The 21,920-nt window shown below is 34.0% G+C and overlaps 1 protein-coding gene across 2 annotated transcripts in view; it reads right to left on the reverse strand.

The window, feature by feature from the left end:
• The window catches only part of CDH12 (cadherin 12), a gene marked incomplete at both ends in the record, with an annotated part of 300,498 nt that overhangs the window by 98,476 nt on the left and 180,102 nt on the right, over window positions 1-21,920 (reverse strand). The window contains one exon of one of the 2 annotated variants that reach the window (XM_081301962.1): window positions 8,596-8,715. The exons of the other annotated variant lie outside the window; for it this stretch is intronic. Within the exon in view, the coding sequence (XP_081158088.1) occupies window positions 8,596-8,715 (120 nt within the window). The remainder of the gene's footprint in view (window positions 1-8,595; window positions 8,716-21,920) is intronic. 2 annotated transcript variants of the gene reach the window in all.

Consider the following 21,920-nt stretch of genomic DNA (forward strand, 5'->3'; position numbering starts at 1 on the left):
GGCAAATTACGACCACAAAAAATCACCATACGAACTCAGGATCTCCAAACTCTAAATGATTATCAAAAACTGCTGGGAGATATTAATTGGATACGAGGATATTTACATATTTCTAATGTTATGCTACAGCCTTTGTATGCTACTCTTAGGGGTGATCCAGATCGTACTTCCCCTCGTAGCCTCACTAAAGAGGCTAGAGCGGCCCTTATGACAGTAGAAGAAGCTATACAACATGCTACTTTATGCAGGCTCCAGAGTGATAAACCTTTCCAATTATGTGTGCTTGCCACTATGCGGCAGCCTACTGTTGAGCGTGCTCATCGCACCTTAAAGGAAACTTTACAAAAACAAAAGGGGGGAATAGGAGCTGAACATACTCCTAAAGAACGCCTGTCCTTAGCTCTCTTTACCATTAATTTTTTGAATTTGGATATTCACGGTCGCTTTGCGGCCGATAGACATGTGTCCCCTCAGCCCTCTGTGATTGGCTATGTTAAGTGGAAAGATGTTCTTACGGGCCAATGGAACGGCCCCGACCCCGTGCTGACATGGGCACGAGGATCTGTATGTGTTTTTTCCCAGGATCGCACGGAACCATTGTGGGTCCCTGAACGTCTGACAAGAAGAGTCTTGACGCCAGCTACTCAGCAACAAGAAATACCACAGCAACCCCGTGATGAGGATCTTCATTCTGCTGAGTGCTCTGGCTCTGGTGCTGGTGCCGATGACATGGACGACACCAATGCAGTGGTGGGCAGCGGCACGGGCTTGGCCAATGCCGATGCCGGTTCATGATTTAATGATTCCAGGAATGCCTCCCGTATCATTGGCGAATATTTGGCCGGAAATTGGTCCAGATAAAGCTATGATCATACAAGCTCTTGCAGCTTTAGAAAATGGCATCTCATCTTAAGTCTGGCTTGCGCAGATTAAACAGTAAATCTTTGACATGGTCGTTGCACCCCAAGTTTTATGAACATTGCACTGGGATCGACATGTCTTTCTTTGTTATTCTCTTAGTGTTGGAAAGCCCTTGCACTCTGCCGGCTTTACTGCCATTGCACGCAGATGGGTTTCCACACTAGTGCTTTTCTATTGCCTTAAGACCCGTGCCTTTCTTTTAGGGTGTTGCCAACTTGTTTGTCGTCGTATTTCTATACAGCCACAGTTCAGCCTCAGCCATCCCCCTTCGTCCATCATCATCACGATACAGGATGCGAGGCAAGGCACTGCACTTGAGTGATCCTTGAAGTGGACCTCAAGGAGAGCATGTCCTATTGCATGCGGGTTAGACGCGTCCACGCCCCGTCCCACGAAAAAAGGCGTCGGCTGATATGGCCTCAGATCTGGGGAAGGGCCCTCCTTGGGGCTGAGCCATACTATGCAGCCACTTCTGCACAGTGGGATAGGACCTCTACTCTCGCCTGTATTGTTTTTGGAAAACAAAAGGGGGAACTGTGGTGAGCCGTTTCTGCGGACTGTGGTCGCCATTACAAGATGGCGCTGGCTCCGCTGTGGTCTGTAACAAACAACTCCTTATTTGGGAGAGTTGGCGCATGGTTTTTTAACACCCTATGAGAAAGCTCCACGTGGCAGCTTCGCATTGGGGCTTGAGATGCTTTATTAAGGCTGGGAGAGGCATCCGAGAGGAAGAAGAAGAAATATCAAGGACCTGAATAAACGGCTGAAAGAAGATTCCTGTTGTTGCGTCTTCCTTGCGGGCAAGGGGGTCGCGACACCTAGCTGTATTATAATTGCTGTATCATGAGAAACATCTTGAATAAACATTATTTTTGACCAGGGAGTGATCTCTTTAAGTAAATCATAGGCTCCAGGATTGACCAAGTAATAATTAACCTTTACACAAGTAATAATGTGGAGAAAGCAGTAGAAAATATATTTTATACGTAAGCCTGTTAAAGATAGATGGCAGGATAGGAACAATAATAATAGTGTAGGAACTAAGAACTTTAGCAGGCATAATATATATTTCCATTTTCAATTTCACAGCTAAGTAATTTAAAAAACTAAATAAGAGATCTGGTTTTTGTTATCAGTTGATTTGAAAAGTTACTGAGTTTCATTTCCTTTTAGACTTAATTGGCCAAAAATAATGCATTTTTAAACCATATTGTTTTGATTTTATCTCTCTGACAGAAATTTCCAACAAGAACAACTAAGAGGAAGAACTGTTTATTTGGGGCTCACAATTTCAGAGGTCTAGTCCATCGCAGACTGACTCCATTGCCCTGGGCCCAAGATGAGGCAACACATTATGGGGGAAGATGTTCAGTGAAGGAAAGCTTCTCCCCTGTGGCTGGGTGAGAAAGTAGAGAAAGAGAAAGCATGTGGCGGGGAAAGGGCTATAGGGAAGATACACTTTCAGGCCACATCCTTCAGTGATCTATCTCCTCCAGCCACATCCCACCAGCCTGTAGTTATCGCCCAGTGATTTAAACTAGGATGGACTGATAAGTTTATAGATCTCATGGCCAAATAATTTTACCTCTAAATATTCCTGCATAAACAAGAATTTTCAGGAGACACCTCATACCCAAGCCATTACAGACATTAGTAAAAATTCTGCATCCATCACTGCATACATGAAGTTTATATATATATATATATATATATATATGTAAATATTGTCAACAATGTATTTAGATGACAAGAAGAATTAACAAGTTATTTTTAACAGGGAACTCCCATTATAATAGGCTATAATAACTTAGGAGTCATTTTCCCCAGGAGATGTTCCTCAAGAAGTTTCACCTCTCTAATCAGTCTATATCTGTAGTGTCAACTAGTAGCATTATCCATCATAGAAAATTGTGTCTTACAAAATTCAAATATAACCTTCTGAGGACTTGATGGGCTCCACCCAGTAGATGGGAATATACTTGATTCATCTCAGTATCACAGTGGCCAAGAACCTGCCAGGCCATAGGTTATAAATAAATGTGCATAAAACAAATTATTAATTAAATACAGTACCAGTCATGGTATTGATCTATGATACCAAATCCAGTGATGTCCAGCTCATAAGATTATGACACATCCCCTTTTTACACACAGAAACAGTGTATTTAGAAGAGAGAGCCATTGAGAGAGCTTCTCCTCGAAAGCAACCCAGAATGAAACTAATTCCTACCGCATTATTTTACATCCCTCTGGAGTATTGTCTTTTCAAGGGCAAACATTTTAGATCTTTCTGCTCATGTTTGCATCTTATGATTTCTAAAACAAGGCTAGTGGAACTCAAGTACACTTCTCTTAAAGAGGGGTAATGTCCAATACAAGGGGATCTTTTTCTATGATGTATTCATGTCCAGCTAATATTGCTACACATATGCAAAACATTACAGAATAGCTAAAAATGTGTGCTTTTTATCTTAATAATAGTGTGTTTCCTTGACACATTTTTCTTCTTAATATGTACTGCATCTATTGATTTTCTTGCCTTTAGTGTGTCCATAATGAGTCCTTGTTTTAATGTTTCCTGGCAATTAATTCACTCTGGCCAACACATATTGAAGGAATGACTTGAAGGATGGAGATATTAGAAATTTGTGTTCTACAAAATTATATTCTGAATCAATATGAAAATAATTTTCAAGATACAAGACATCATAAGAATTTGCATGGTCTTATAAAGTATTGGCTCAAAACATATGGTATGGTCCATGCTGCAATACTAGTATGAGCTTTAGAATACCAACACACTTTAAAACCTAAAAAAAAATGTTAGTCAAAACAGAAGAACACATAGGATATAGACTTGAAGATTATTTTATCTGAATTAACGATGATACACTCAAGAGCAAAAATCTTGGTAAGGTCAATGAACTAAGGAGGTTCATACAGCCTGGAATATCAGAACAGACAAAAAGAAACAAGAAAGTAGCTCATGCAACTGCATTTTCCCTTAACTGTTTTGGTATAAATTATATAAATGATGTATACATACACAAATTCTAAAAGAATTTAGAAAGAACACATGTTTCAAATTTAATGTAAATAAGTTGGCCAAAAATTTCTGGATATAAAATACTAGTTTTATATCTATATCTATACCTTGTTATTTATACAATATATCTGTCCATTGTTGGTTGCATAACAATGCAAATGTACATCATACTCTTAAAATTTGCATTTAAAAAGTTAAAATGTTGATATTTTTATATCCTGTATACAGACAAAATTAAAGTTTATGGAATAACAAATATACTGAAATTGATATCAATAAGCTTCCTCAAGTAGGGCTCAGATATTTTAGAAAAGTACAAAATGTCATCATCATATGATACACAATGTAGATATACAATGTGGAAATCACTAGTTAATTAATGCAGACTAGTTATTTGGAATCATTTGGAAAAAAAACTAAATGCATTAAAAATGTTAAACGTTAATTAATGCATTAGATTCAGTTATCAAGAGTAGTATTTTATGTTCTAAATTGAATATCTCTATTATTAAGGTTACTATGTTCAGCAGTATTCTGATGCCATGCACTAGATAAAATATCATATTATTTTGCTTTTTAAAAAAATATTTTATAACTTATAAAGGCTCTTTAAACATTAAGTATAATTAAGCATTATAATTTATATAATAGGCTGATACAAGCTTATGATATAATAATATATCATTATATGATATAATAAATAATTCAATGTCTTATAAACATTAAATATAATAAAATAATGCATGTTTTATAGATGCACTTACATTTGGATTTTTTTTCTTTTTTTTATTGGTTGTTCAAAACATTACAAAGCTCTTGACATATCATATTTCATACATTAGATTCAAGTGGGTTATGAACTCCCATTTTTACCCCAAATACAGATTGCAGAATCACATCGGTTACACATCCACATTTTAACATAATGCCCTATTAGTAACTGTTGTATTCTGCTACCTTTCCTATCCTCTACTATCCTCCCTCCCCTCCCCTCCCATATTCTCTCTCTACCCCATCTACTGTAATTCATTTCTCTCCTTGTTTATTTTCCCATTCCCCTCACAACCTATTATATGTAATTTTGTATAACAATGAGGTACATTTGGATTTTTATGAATATTATTTATTTATAACTTAAGGCATATATATGAACATACCTATAGCAAAGTATTTCTTGGTTAAGACAAAAAAATTATCAAATAAGTAACTTTAAAAAAATACCCTTTCTTGATTTATTTCATTCAATGAATTAATTTATATTAATGCCATGTATTTATATTTAGAAAAAAAAATCTTGCCATATCTACTCAGAAATGTTAGGAAGGCTTATCAAAGTGAAATATCAATACAAACATCTATTTTATTTTCTCATGTCTAATAAATAAAATATAGAAATATTTATCTCTTCCTAAGTATTTATGCACCAGAAGTTTTGATGAGACTCTTCCTTTAAGAATTGTTTTAAACTGTTCTCTACACTCAAATGTGGAAAATTTTAGATAATATTGGCTTTTCATGCATTTTATTTAATAACAGCAAGAGGAATCATAAAAAGAAGCTATATGGCTGGAACAAATGGAGAGTATTTCTGAGAAACTGCAATTATCCTTGATTTTTGATTTATTCTTATCTACCACAAGGTGATAAATTTGACAAAAAGTCTTCTTAATGGTTTTTGTGCATGAAGAACTAGTTTTCATTCTCTTAATGAAGTGTCTCATCATCCACTCTTTTCCTGTCTAGTGGTCTGAGGCATGGCTACTACGAAGACTTCTGTCTCCAGTGAAAATCAATGCTTCAAAAATCTATTATGTACTTTATACCAGAATTGTTTCACATTTAGTTCTAAATAATAAGCATTATACAAAAATATAAACATGAAATTATAAAGTCATAATGTGTATTCATATATTATGGTGTAGTGTTATACTTTTGAAATAAATTAGAATTTATTTAAAGTTAATACTGCCCAAGTAGACTCAAAAGGAGAGCATTTGTCTTGACTCACATACTTGATATCTGTATGGTATTAATTTGACTATAGCTAGTATATTCTTAACACAAGTATTTAGTTTATCTCTGTATATCGTTTTTACTTATTTTCAGTTAGGTTTTAATTATATCCACATCACCTACAGTTTTTCTTAACAGCATGAAGTCATTCATCTTTCATTGGCCACCCTGCTTAGTATATAAACACGTGCAGTCTATAGAGTACATAATTGCAAACCCATGAGAGTATTCTAATACTGACCCTCTTTCTTCACAAGTTGCTATATACTGTTTTTTCTTTCTTTTGTCTCTCAGGAGTGCTCCTCAGAGACTGAAGTAATTCATATTTTCATTTCTTATCAGATTATCCATAAAAGTAAATTTGGATATGATTTAAAACTCTTTAAGAAAAAAATAGCCCAGGGGCTGGGGTTGTAGCTCAGTGGTAGAGTATTCACCTAGTACATGTGAGGCACTGGATTTGAGCCTTATCACCACATTAAAAAAATTAATTAAATATAGATATTTTGTCCACCTACAACTAAGAAAATCACATATATATGTATATATGAAGAAAAACTAATGACCCAATCTAATGAAAGGATACATTTTAGATGATGTCCCTTCATCAATCCTTTATATATTCTGCCCATTTTCCAAAACTCTGTAATATCTTGGAAACTTTGTGTTAACATAAACTTCATTGAACAACATTCTCAACTTTTTTCTTCTTCAATTTTCCCTGTTCTTCTAAAATAAATAATTTCCCATAGTTAACAGTAATAAAAAATCTTGTTTAATAATGATATTGACATATATCTTCCTATAATCACTGCCATATTTACTGTAAAATACCTTCTAAAGGTTACTTGCCCATCACACACCCACTGAGAGCATTTCATGGTCTGACTTTTAATCTACAATACTCTGTCTAAACCAGAGGAGGTTTTCACCTTCTGGATTCTCTTTCCCTTATAATTGCTTCTTGTTTTAGTTAGCCTTTTATCTCTGTCCCCCAAATACTCAACAAGAACACCTCAAAGAAAGGAAAATTTATTTGAGGTTCACAGTTTCAGAGGTCTCAGTCCATAGATGGCCAATTCCTTGCTCTGGGCCCAAGGTGAGGCAGCATATCATGGGGGAAGGGTATGGTAAAAGAATCCTGCTCTTCTCCTTGCACTAAGGAGGCAGGAGATGGGGAAAGGAAGATGTTCCCTTGCAGGGCACATTCCCAGTCATTTGTCTCCTCCAGTCATGCCCAACCAGCTTACAGTTACCATCTAGTCCTTTTAAACTAAGATGAACTTAGTAGGTTTCAGATCTCCCAATCCAATTACTGTACCTCTGGACATTGCTGCATTAACAGAGGAGTTTTGTAGCAATACCTCATATCCAAACTATAACACTTCTCAAAGGAATTCTTAAAGGAAAGTTGTGTTCTCTTTACTCAACTCTTTTTTTGGATCTAGGCAAAGAAGAAATTCATTTAGTAGAAAAACAATATGCTTTGTTTCTAGGCAACATTAGTAGACGGCTAATTATTAATAAAATATCTCATTGGCATACCAGATTTTAGCACATACCTCTCTTAGGAAATATATTTGGATTATATCAATAATTATATACAAATATATATACATAGACATAATGTGTCTTAAAATTTATAAATATAATATTTTTTCATCAACAGTAATTGATATGCAAATTTTAAAGATAGTTTATTTTAGTATATGTTGACAATTCCCATTATCTTCAGCTAACATAATTAATGGTGCCCAATTTATTTTGCAACATATTTAATTGCACTATATAAGAGGGGATAGAATGGCTATCACCTGGAGTTTCTGCTTTAACTATGATGTGACATGGAATACCTTCTTCATTCACTGGTTAGAGTGGATGAATCTCCATAACAATGTATTTAGAGTTCAAAAACAGACTGCTTAGAAGAAGAGAGATCTCACATCATATATAAGGGAAAATAGGGGCTGAGGGTTTCCTCAGTGGTAGATTACTTGCCTAGCATGCATGAGATCTTGGGTTTAATCCCCTGCACCACAAAAAAAGGGGGAGGGATATAAGATCTTTCATGTGCATATGTTCCTGCCCTTTCTACATTATCCATATTATATTTGGCCTTTAAATCTGCAATTTAGGTTAGTTTTTTTTTTTTTTTTTTTAGAAGTATGATGGCTTTGAAGACACAGACTACAGAATCAATGGTCTTCATGTCTATCACGCTCTCTTGGCTTTAGCCAGCCACTTATATGACACTTATACAGACAGCAAAGATGATCTAGTATTTCTCCATGCACTGATAAGCCTAAAAATGGAATATAATTTAATTCAGCCAATAAACCTGGAATGAAAAGTTATTTAGCCAGATGAATTAAAAAACAGACTTTTGAAAATTTAAAATAAGACAACCAGAGAAGTTGTAAGTATATGTGAAAAGGTTTAGATTTACACAAGTCACTATCTAGAGCAGACAGGTGAGATGCTATTTTCTTTGCTCAGTATGAAGCTCACAGAATCTTTTTTGCTGTATTAGAATAGGTGATTTCCATGCCAAGAATTAATTAAAGTTTAAATATTTGAAGGAGTGGTGATTATGTTTTCTCTAATAAAAAATTTACCTGTCTTGGGATCAATAGAGAAATAAGGTTGTCCCTGAAGAATGCTGTAAACAACTCTGGCACTGTTTCCATAGGTTGGGTCATCTGCATCCGTGGCCTTGACCTGGAGCACATATGCACCTGGAAAATAAGACAGTGTGATTCTAGCTTTCTTCCTGTACAGAGTTGAAAGCCATTTCTATAATTTGCTGCACTCTATTTTCCTTTGGAATTTGGCATTTCTCATGTCTTGAGATATTATGCCACTGAAGAAAATTTAACTGTTACCATCAAAACATCATACAATGACCCATCAGAACCACAGTGAGATATCACATCACCCTATTACAAATGGCTAGTGTCAAAAAGACTTAGAGGCTAACAAGAGCTGGTGAAGATGGGGAAAAAAAAACAGAACTCTTGCTCAATGCTAGATAGAATGCATATTAGTACATCCATTTGTGAAATTAGTGTGAAAGTTCCTCAAAAACTTTATAACAAAACTACTTTTTGAACCAGTGCTTCCAAGAGAAATATATCTAAAGAAAATGAAATCAGAATGTGGAAGGCCATCTGCATTCCTCTGCTCATTGTGGCACTATTCACAATAGCCAAGAAATGGAAACAACTGAAGTGTTGCTCAACTGATGAGGAGATTTAAAAAAAGTGTTACAAAGAGGATAATAATCTGCCCTAGAAATTAAACCTTGTCCCTTGTGGCAACATGGATGGAACTATAGATCAGTATGTTAAATGAAATAAGCCAGGCACAGAAAGACAAGTATTGCATGATCTCACCTATGTATGGAATCTAAACATTTGATATTATAAAGATGGAGAGTGATATGGTGGTTCACAAAGGCTGGGGAAGTCAGAGTGGTGGAGAATAGGGGAAATGTTGATGAATATTCTGAGTAACAAGAGGAGGAGCAAGATGCTCTGGTGTGGTACTGAATCTAGGGGACTATAGATAACAATAATGTATCATTTAAAGCAAGAAAAAAGTATTTTTAAGGTTTTCATCATAAATAAATGATAAATATTTAAGGAGATTCATTAATTTGATTTAAACATTTCACAATTTGTACATGTGTCAAAGGATAACACAACATATCATTAATATATGTAATTGCTATATTTTCACATATCAGTTAAATAAATTTAACAATGTGGAATCATAGAGCTGTTACTTCAAATAGCACATATTTTAGACATCTATTTTAAAAGTTAAGTCCATTTCCAGTAGATAGATCATTGAACTGAAAGTTGTCAAGATAGTATTATTGATTTCTACACTAAAGAAAACATGGACACCACTTACATTAGCTCATCTGCTTACTGTGGATGCTTTAATTTCATGATTAGAATATCAATAGCTAAGCTAAAAGGTTTAGAGGCTTACTGAACTTTAGAGGTTAAGTGATTTGCAATTTCAAGTTGCAAATCAGCAACTGTATACACGCATTAGGAAGCCTTTAATTAGAAAAGAATACTTTAAAAATTCAAAAACCATATTTAATTGCAGTGTCAAATAGCTACAGAACACCTCTTGGTCTCAAGACTAAATTAAACTGAGGGTTCATTGGCATTGAAAAACACTGAAGACAGTCCAAATTATCTGTAGCTTTACTCCTTTTTTTTGTGAAATTGAGAATATTATTTAAGTACTAAAGGGAAGTTGGAGAGATTTTTTTCTGTATTTTTCTCTTATCTACTTAAGAACATTCATAAATCAGTCTTCAAGAACTTTTTAAGTACCACTTCCCAATGTCTTCTTCGACATTGTTATTCTTAAATGAGTAAAAACAAAAAATCAGAGATATCATACATAACTTGTAAAAAATTATATTTTGCTTTTAATTAGAAATCTCTGCTAAGCATGCACACACACACACATATATGTATATGCTGAGCAGGGATGTGTATATATATATATATTTTGTGTGTGTGTGTGTGTGTGTGTGTGTATGTGTGTATCCTAAGTATTATGGTGCACTCTATCCCTTAGAGGCATTCAGAGTAGTTGCTGTGTTTGGGGAAAGCACAGTTGGCCCTTTCCATTCAGTTATTTATTTAGCCTTTTCTCTCAAGTTGGTACCAATTTGAAATTTGAATAAACTAAGTCTTATAAAGTCTAAAGGAATGAATCCACTCTTCACCGTTACTTTTTTAAAAAGTAAAGTATTAGAGATTACAGTAAGAAATGCTAACTTTCCCTGGGCGCAGTGGAGTGTACTTCAAATCCCAGCTCAGTAAGAAGCTGAGGCAGGAGGATTCCAAGTTCAAGACCAATCTCTGCCTGTTAGCAAGACTGTGTCTCAAAATACAAAATAGAAGAGCTGAGGGTATTGTACCACAAAACAATAAATCAATAATAAACAAATAAATAAAAATTATAAAGTAAATGACAACTTTTTGTAGATATTCAATATCAAATGCTTTTGCTTAATATGCTTTGGTATATTCTATCAACAAATGAAAAACATGTTATAGCAGCCTTTCCCAGGGCAAGAAACTTCTAGAAGGAAAGGAGGAAAATACTGCTAAGTAGTTAAGAGTGATGAGTAATATTTTCCATCTCCAACACCAACATTTCCATGCCATCAATAGTTGCATTAATCATACCACTAATCATAATGAAACCATGATTACACACACACACACACACACACACACACACACACAAGAAATTTCATTATTGATTAGTGTTTGCTTCTGTGAATCACTATGTTCCTGTTTTAAGGAGTCACCAAAACTGGTCTTTGCTCAATGCTGTAGATATGAACATTTTATCAAGAATAAATTTTCCTCTCCTCAACAGTGATTTTTACCCTCAGATTCATTACCTATATTTCTTTATCATACATGTGTTTTATAGAAAAGCCTATCAATTTTAAATATTACCCCAATTCTAAATATGAAATTGCAGTTTGAAAGGTGTGAATTGTTCTACTGTATAGTTACATTTGAACTTAAAACTTTTTTTAATAAGTAGCAAATAAAAATATTTAACAAAATAGATATATGTAGTAATAAATTTAATAAAAGTTTTCCAAACCTATACCACATGCAATATCAAAGAGGAATACAAATATAATCTTGTCTTCCTTTTTACGTGTCTGTTTTTAATGTTAATATGAACTTCCAGTAAACATGTTGAAGAAATTTTTTTCTTGAAATCTAATATTAAAATTTTGTGTGAATCATTTATAAAGTTTGTCACTTAAAAGAGTGAGAGTACTTCATTAATACATAGAAGTAGCAGAGATTTTCCATTCAATCCTATTAGTCACATGATAGCAAGAATACATGTTTCTCTACTTCAAGCACACTATTAAAAAGAGATGTCTGTTCAATTTCAGAATAGGTGAGTCCTGGCTTGCTATGTCAACTCTCCCATGCCTTTCTCTATACTAACACAAAAACCAAAACTTTCATGTTGTTTCATGTTTCATGTTGTTAAGAATTCTCACTTACAGGGCTAGGGCTGTAGCTCAGTGACAGAGTGCTTGCCTAGAGTGTGTGAGGCACTGAGTTCGATCATTAGCGGCCCCCCAAAATAAAATAAAATAAAGGCATTCTGTTCATCTAAAACTATAATAAGTTAAAAAAAATTCTCAGTTAAATTTAAGGAATATTTATGCTTCTAAGCAAGACTACCTTCTTCAGTGCTAAACTCGAACACCAGTTGTTCTTAACACTATTAAATACTAAATGCCCAGGAAGTAGAAAAAGATTGTGGATTTGAGGTGAAGGCATTTAGTGTGCAATAGGGAAATAATATACTAATCAATGATTTGCACTGAAAATGTAGGGGTCTTCCATGTTGACAACAGCCTGGAATTTATTTCCTATGCCTCAAATTCAAGAATAATAATATAACATTCTAACTGCAGTGCAGAGAGAATGTAGTTCACAGAGAAAACATTACTTTATAATGGTTGCAGATAGTGTGCAAAATGTTTGAGGCAGAGTATCAAATCACTTCAAGTTCACTTTACACTGCCCTAATCATTACAAATTTAATAGTGTATTTTTAGTAAGAGTTAAAGCCAACCCTAACATATACATATAAAACTAAGAGCAACAGAAAAATTGAACTGGAGTTGTATTATACAATAATGAAGAAAGAAAATGCATCGGGGAACCCAATTGAGAGAAACTGAACTAAGTAAGTGTTCCCTAACATCTTAATGATCATATTTAGTATTCATTTGAGATCCAATTTGGATGTGGCATTAATAAGACTCTGATAAATTACAACAACAACAAAATACTAAAGGCTGGGGTGACTTAAACAACAAAAAGCAATGTTCTCACATTTCTGGAGGGAAGAAGTCTAAGACCAAACTGTGAATTTTTTTTTTTTTTTTTCTGGTAACACTTTTCTTCTTCCCTTCCAGATGGCCACTTTCTCACTCTGTCCACATGGTCTTCCTTTGTGCTCATGTGAACTGGGAGAGCTCTGCCATCTCTTCATCTTCATATAAGGTGACCAGATCTTCAGTTTAGGGCCCCACCCTTATGACTTCATTTATGCTTAAGAACTCTTGAAATGCTGTGTCTTGAAATACACATGAATAGTTTGGTATTGGACATGTAAATTTAGGGGTGGATTACAATTCAGAATAAAGTTGAGGAATGTTTTCTATAGTGATCAGGAAAAATATTTGAGAAAAATAATTTATATGGACAAATGAATAAAATGAGGTAAAATTTTTGTACTTTTTTCTAGTTCATTTCTTTTTTTAAGAAAGGAGGGAGGGAGGGAGGGAGGGAGAGAGAGAAAGAGAGAGAGAGAGAGAGAGAGAGAGAGAGAGAGAGAGAGAGAGAAATAGAATCGAATCTTTCTTGTAGATGGACACAACAAAATGCCTTTATTTTTATGTGGTGCTGAGAATCGAACCCAGGTCCCGCCCATGCTAGGCGAGAGCTCTACTGCTGAGCCACAGTCCCAGCCCTAGTTCATTTCATTAACAAAAAAAATTCTATATACTTATTTTATACAGTGTGATGTTTAAAATATTTGCATACACTATGGAGTAGCTAAATTGAGTTACTTTTTATATGCATTACTTGACATACTTATCAATCTTTGGGTTAAAAAAACCTTAAAATTTGTACTAATTTTATTAGTGATTTTCAAGTATATAATACAGATAGTTTCTGACTTAGTGACAATTCAACTTAAGACTTTTTTTTAGTTTCAAAATGATATGAAATTTGTGCATACATTCATTTTATAGTCACTAAAAACCATACTTCAAATTGTGAAATACACTCTTTGCCTGAGCTAGTGATACACAGTAGATAGGATACCCCCTTAGTATTCTCAGAAGCAGCAGGCAACAGCTCCCACAGGCAGCCATATGACCATGAGGGTAAACAACCAATGCATTTTTTTGGAGATAGGTATATAATGAATTAAATAAAATATTCAGCACTTTCTTATAAAATAAGTTCATGTTGATTTCACCCAACTCTAACCTAATATAATGGTTCTTAACATGTTGAAAGCAGGTTTAGGCTCAACTGTGATTTTCGTATGTTGAGTAAATTATTCAATAATTAAATTATTTTCAAATTGCAATACTTTCATTGTATGTAAATCCATCTGTACATTGTTATTAATTACAGTCACTGTGTTGCACAGTACATCTCCTGAACATATTTACCCTGAGATTTTGACCAAGATCTCCACGATCCCCCTCTTCCCAGCTCTTGGGAACCACCATTCTGCTCTCTGCTTCTATGAGGATTTTTGAAGAAAGTTTATTCCATGGAGAGACAAATTCTAGGGCTAAGTCACATTAAATGTGCTGAGGGATCCAGGGAGCACTGAGCCACACTCACTGGGGATAACAAATGACACAGAAGGGATAATAGAGAAAATGAATGTGCATGGCTTTCCAAAGCCATTGTTAGGCCTATCCTACTTCTCCAACAAGTCATTGTCTTTGCCTCATTATAACTTATTGTACCGCCTAAGTACCCAATTTTCCCTGTTTCAGCTTTCTTTTATATAAAATATAGAATTATGCACACATTCTCAAACATTACTTTGCTCACTCAAATCTTGAATAGACATCCTACAAAAGCACAAAAAATTCTTCTGATTTTTAACTAATATTTACTTAGTGAGTACTCATTTTAGAAGTTTCTGTTTATTGTCTCTAACACAAATAATTCTGCAATTGGAAAATTCTTATCCATTGGCACAGCTCAGGCATTTGAACTCAAACATGTCAATATCCATTGTCAAGTTGTTCTACAAAGGACTATACTAATTTACATTTTGACCAATGTATGATTTCTAGAGTTCTCATCAGTTCTCATATGCAGTTTTGAGTGCACTTTGGTAGTCCATCACCTTATGTTTATTGTTATTTCCATCTTGTGTATACATTAGATACACACACACACACACACACACACACACAAATATAAATTGGTATCGTATTCTTTACCATCTGTCCTTTACACATTACGTTATATATTAATCGGCAAATTGGTCATATATTTTCTAGCTTATTTTTATTTATTTTTTTTACCTTTTGTTTTTTATTTTATCTTGGTTTGTGATTTTTGTGGAAAACCTTTTTTTGTTTGTTTGTTTTTCCCTTTAGCATTACTAGGGGTTTAATCAAGGGATACTTTATCACTGAAATATACCCTCCCTTTTTAAATTTTGATGCAGAGTCTTGAAAAGTTGCCAAGATTGGCCTCAAACTTGTGATCCTCCTGCCCCAGTCTCTCAGGTTGCTAGAATTATGTGTGAGCCACCACTACAGGGTTCATGAAATTAGGTTGTACTAATTAGAATTTTTTATGCATATATGTTAACATATATGTGTGTGCATGTACATTACATACATAGTTTAAAATATTATGCTTTGTCCTTGGTGAGATTAAGTTGTCTTTATTGTCTCTTCTTCATAATTTCTATCACAGTGTATATGGGTTCTGGAACACAGAAAAGACTAATCACTTTCTTTCACAATGGAACCACATAGGCCTTGCTTCTGCTTGCATATGTCTTGTGATAATTATGCTTTATTTATTTGATTAAGTTAAGAGTGATATCATCAGTGTCTGAAAGTAATTATAGTATCTCTACTGTCTGCATTTCATAACACAGGAATTGAAGGTCAATGCTAATATCACTCTCTTTGATATTACCACAGATGACTGTAGCAAGACAATGGTAGATTGCAGTCATATTAATTCACAACTTCAACTGAAGTAGTCATTAATTTGTTGGTGCATGAATTTATCCTTTCAATCAACATACATTCTATTGTATCTACAGATATCACTTTCAACATACAAGAAAGCATATTGCATAAACATATATTCTGCCAATGCCACTTTTAGCATGAAAATTTTATATTCTGCATACTATATTACTTGCGTTTTGGGTACTTAGTAAATAAGTACATAAACTTGCTAGAAGCACATAGACAATTTAAGTGTATTAAATCTAACATACAGTTTCTATGGAATTTTTCTTTAAAATATTCCCAATGTATAGGAATATTCTATTCATCAAATACGTCCTTTGCTTTTTATCATTCTGAGACTGCCTAAATCCATTTGCATCCTCACCACTATGAAGTAAAAAGCATCTCAAATGCTTGGGTAAAGATTAGATTTATCATGAGGTGCATCATATTTTTTTTTTTACTTTTGCCTTATGTACATTGTATTAGAACATTGTAAATGTTCTAGACATATAATAGGATGTATGGAATGATATACATTCTGACACTTATTCAGCTAACATTTGAAAATAAAAATATATAAAATTGAAAAACCATTAATTTTATTATCTAGAAAAGTGTATGTAGTATATGCTACTTAAATACATGTAAAATAAAATAAATACACAGAAATTTATTTTTTTTCTTTTTTTCATCACCTATAGGCTAACAAAGTTTAACACTAACATGAGTGATGAGCTCTTCCTTTCCCTTAATATTAAATTCTCATCTGAATTTTATTTTCTATGTATTAGACAAAGTGACTTTGGGATGTATTTTTAAAATATAATAAAATACCAAAAAAGTAGCCTATAATAAAATTGGCCCACTATATATACTTGAATTCAGAAGTACTCTAATTAAATGGAAATGTGATCTTATGAAAGTTTTTATAATGATAATGTAACTTCAGTGCATGTGTAGTACTAGAGATTAAATCTAAGACCTCACACATGCCAAGCAAGTGCTCTACCACTGAACTACATTCCTTTATTTTTTATTTATTTATTTTTAATTTTGGGACAGTGTCTCAGTAAAGTACAGCTGAATTCCAATTTGCAGTCCTCCAGCCTGTTTCCTGAATCCCTGTGATTACAGGCATTTGCCATCATATCCACTGAAAATACAATAAAATACGAGAGAGAGAGAGAGAGAGAGAGAAAGCAGTCCCTAAACTGTCCATACACTAGCACTATTTCTATCACCCACTCTTCCATGCATGCAAAAGTAGAATTCTGTGGAATCAAAAGGCTCAAGTTTAAACTACATAATTTAAAAAAAAAATTAACAATGATTATTTCAGGATTGCATATGTGACTCATTTCAAGCCAACAAAACTCAAAGAGATAGGTGCTGGGACTTTCTAGAAAATGTTCTCTTTATTTTTTCTCTAGAAATAGGTGTGTGGATGTCTGAAATTGATACAGTCTTTTAGAACACCTTGGGAAGAACTTGAATGAAAAAAAGTCAAATAGAGGAGGACATAACCCTAGAATTACAAGAATGGAAATCAAGTTTTTTTTTTTTTTTTTTTTTTTTTTTTTTTTTTTTTTTTTTTTTTTTACTAATGCTGCCTGAAGCTCAACCATCAACACTTTCTATAATTTGAGACCAGAAACCATTTTTATAATGCTACTTTAGACTTTGAGTTAGATTTTCTGTTACTTCTACACAAACAATATTTTGCAAGTTATTTAAACTCTATTGGCCGCTTTTACCTCAGAATGGAAGTATAAACTGTCCAGTCTTCATTGAACTCATTAATGCATTAATTCATGTGAAAATATGAAAAACTGCTAAGTGTAATAACTGGCACATAGAGAAAGCTTATCACGACAGTTGTCACAGTCCTTTAGTATTGCAATGAAAGCATAGAGTCTTCCTCTAATCCCAGTAATTTATGGTACAATTTGAGATGGAATTCTATCAGAACTCCTCTCACAATAACTTTTCTATTACTGCAGCATTATCTTTTGGATACAGGATTTTAAACATATCACTGCTCTTTCCAAAACCAGGCCCATGCATAGCTGTAGTGTGAACATCAAGACAGTCTGATTTCTGTTTTCCATTCTGAAATTTACCTAGTCAGCACCTCCAAACTCGATCTATAGGAAATTCGGTTTTTCTGCTGTCCAATAAAAGTTAGAACTTGGCTGCTTAATTTTGGAGACTAACAAGTCTGAATTGCTAAGAATTGGAAATTGTGTGTTACACTTTGACAGTGTGATGTCACTGACAGTTCACCTTAATTAAAATCCTGGTTCCCCTGGGACTCCAAATATCTGTTCAGCATTTAGAACTCACAACAGCACTGCTTCAGCTTTCAGGTACTGCTTCCAATCAACTCAGTTTGCTCTCAAGAGAGAAAGGTGCTCCTCATGTCTCCTGGTCTCTTTGAAGGCATTTAATTTGGAGGTCCCAATCTTTCTTCAAGTTATTTCGCTTTATGGTTTCCTTAACACCATTTCCTCTTTGCTTTCTACTTGCTTCTCTGATCATCAGTTAATCTTCTATATAGAATCACATTCAGCTCCCTACCTGGAAAGGTTTCTGTGCTGTAGACTTTTACTCTAAAGCTGTACTTCTCAGTCTCATTCCTGTTAGCTGCTAGGTGCTAGACCTCGGTCAACATCCATAGTTTTCAGTTGTTTCAGAAGCAAAATTGCCAGTAACTAGACCAAGATAAGTCTTGATTGCATTCTAGAATGGCTTTTTTTTTTAGAACTTATTGTTCAAATTCATTCCAGTCTATTATTAGTGAATCATTGATAAAATATGTCCCTCCAACTGATATTATTTTTTATTAAAATATTAGTTTCTCATCTAGATCATAGTATTGCAGTTTTTAATAACCCCAAAGCTGCTTGTTTAGTACCTAGCATCAATTCTGTGTAATTCAATCACACTTGTCTTTTATGTAAAAATGTAAATTTGTCTTTGTCCTCAGCAGGATCTCAGATGTTCTTGTGAACTGCCTCTCCTAACACCTCCAGGTTCATCTCTCACTAAGGACTCTTGCTTATGCTGCCTCTGTATGATAGCAGTTTCCTAAGAGATAGTGCTGCTCCATATTCTGCTATGGATTCATGCTGTTTTTGATGTTAGAAATATCCTCTTTGCCTACTTCAAAGACTGGATCAGTAGCTCCTCTTACAGAAACTCACTTCCTGTATGTTCAGAATGTCTTGGTTCCTGTCTATCCTTCCCCTACTGTGTCTTCCACCAGTCACCTACAGACTGATTCAACTTTACTTTCTTTTGGAATATCAGAAATACTATAGATCTTGGTTTATAATACATACTTAATACGTGTCTCTTGTGTAAGTTAATAAAGGAACAAATGTGTCTGGATAAAAAAGTAGTTTCAATCAGTTGATGTTAGAAGTTTTCAATGAAGCCTTAGATTCCTTGACTTAGCCTAAAGGCTCAATGTTCCACCCTGTCAATAATTGTGACAGCAGCACTGTTTTGCTGTCTGTTGCAGAAATCAAAGGAGCAGTTTCAAATCAAAAGTGTCTTGATAATTCTTAAGGGCAATGGTAAAATAGTACAAAAAATTGATTACTAGCATATTGGCAATCCTGACACTTTAAGCCCTGTTAAGTTTATAGAAGAGTGCGCAATTCTACTTTTATTTCCCACAAAGAGAATATACTTTCCTAAGAGCAAAAATTAAACTGACATCATATGCAGAAAATTTGTTTGAATAACATTTAGAGATTGTTACTGTAGTTCACATGACCTGGAACTAGGTGACATTAATACTGATTATCACACAAAATCAAAGGCATGATGATACATATGACTTTACCACACTTGCAAAATTGTTTTGCATTCCCGTGAGTGCTAGGCCCCATGTTGCAAATGTGTGATACCAGTAACCCTGGAGTCTGAGATAGGAGAATAGCAAGTTTGAGGCCAGCCTGGGCAACTTTACAAGACCTTCTGCAACTTAGTGAGATCCTGTCTCAAAATAAAAAAACAAAAATGTCTGGCTTAGTTCATGTGCCTTCTGATCCAAATTCTCCCAATTCATTAACGTGACATCAGTTTCTTCTTCTATAAAACAGGAAATTTTGGAATAGATTCTTCAACGCAGATAAATATTATGAATACTGACAGAGATAGATTGTATTTATAGTTCCTGAAATCAAACACTGTTGAATGGCCCAATCTTCACATATGATCAAGTTATCATTTCACATCATAGGTTTCTGTATGAAGATTGGAACGTGTGATTTGCTTTACAGATGCAATATAGCAATCATTCTCATGATGATTTTTATTTTAATATTATAAAACAACTTTAAAATTTAGGTATCAGTTTCAAAGCTCACTAAAAATAAATATTTGTGTTTATAACTATTTATGTTTATTACTAATTTATCATTTATAGAATAATGTTTTATTGACCACTTTGAAAATTTCAGAGTAGCACACACATGAAAAGGAAGAAACATTATATCATTAAACTATAATTTCCATGCATACTATATGAAACGTTGAATTTAATCAAGAACTTGCACGATTAATTCAGATAGCTGGAGGCATTCCTGTTACTTACAAAAGAAAAAAAATGTGTTTTTTTTTTTTTGTGCTGTAGACTTTTTTATGACATTTTTTATGACAAAAGTAGAACTAAGTATACCATTTATTTCCAAATAAATGTGATGGGTCTTAACTAATTTAGGACTTCAGTTTTTATCTTGAAGCTTCTGCCTCTATACTGAAGTATTTTTTTTCTTTTTAATATCTCAGTGATTATGTCATTACATGGAAATTTTCACATATAGTATTTTTTAGAAAAGCTTTCAGGTTGTAAACCAATGATAAAATATAGTAGAGGTTAAAAGACAAAAAAAGGGGATCAAAAGTCCAAGGGAGAATGAGTTATAGCTAGCTGAGTTTACTTAGGAATGTATTTTATGACCCAGCTGTGAAGACAGAAAAAAAAAAAAAAAAAAAAAAAAAACACAAACAAATAAAAATCCAGGGCAGCAGTAGCTGATGCTCTAGGATGAATATTAAAACAGTGAATTTGATTCATATTTGATTTAAAAGGTAGATTAGAAATTTGGTGAGGGGCAATTTTGCCTAGTAGAATTGAAAATTATTAATGAGTGCTATATAAAATAATAATACAAATAAAAAAGAAAACTGTGAGAAGATAAATTTCAATAAATTTAGCAGCTGGCCAGAAGTCCATCAGGCAATTCAGAGTCCTGAATGTGTGCTAGGCCTGAGTTTGGGCTCAAGTTGTCCTCTCCTTTCCTGATCATTGACCTGGGGCCACATTCAGGCAAAGGCTGCCATGACTCTGAGATTTTGGCTAACAGTATATGTGGCTTTGAAGTTCCAGAAAGCAGTTTGGCCTATTCCATAAATCTTACCCCAAGGAGGACCTGTTACTCAAACAAATTTATATTTCCTTCAAACCATCCACCCCCACTGCTTCCATGATTTCCTTCATGACCTCTTTTGTAGAGAGTGCTCTTTTCCTTACAGGGGAGTTGTACCTGGAGTATGGCTTCCTTTTCCCCTTCAATGTCCCTGCACTAGGCTGGCACTGTTTATTAGAGGATCATGTTAGCATGGAATACTTTACATGTAGTGCTCCTTTAGTTTTTCTTCTTTAATCTGACATATTTAATAACCAGAAGTGCATACCCTATGAACTAGAAGTAATAGATAGCTAAGTCCTTGTGGTCCCCAGCCATTAGCATTTTCTTCTTCAGAAAGGTAACTTTATAGGCTCAGAACTTCTTTTTTTTTTCTTTTTCTTTTTCTAATGGTAAAAGGTGGGATTTTTGCATTTAAATGCAAACACAAGACTTCCCAAATTTCAAAATTCTGAAACCACAGAACTTCCATTTACTCTTCCAGTAACTGACACTGAAGATACATATTTAATACCAGGGGACATTTTTTAGATGTTCTCTGGTGTGTTTCTTCTTTATTTTTAAAATTTTTTCTCAGTTTTTAGTTTTCTTTTTGTTTTTTTGTTTTTTTTTTTTTTTTTTTCATTTTAAGGCATGCGTTAAGTGACCAGAGTTTCAAGCAGCTAACTGAAAATAAGACCCAAAA

The sequence above is a fragment of the Spermophilus citellus genome (assembly GCF_964194105.1).
Source record: "Spermophilus citellus genome assembly, chromosome: 1".
In the NCBI taxonomy this organism is placed as follows: Eukaryota; Metazoa; Chordata; class Mammalia; order Rodentia; family Sciuridae; genus Spermophilus; species Spermophilus citellus.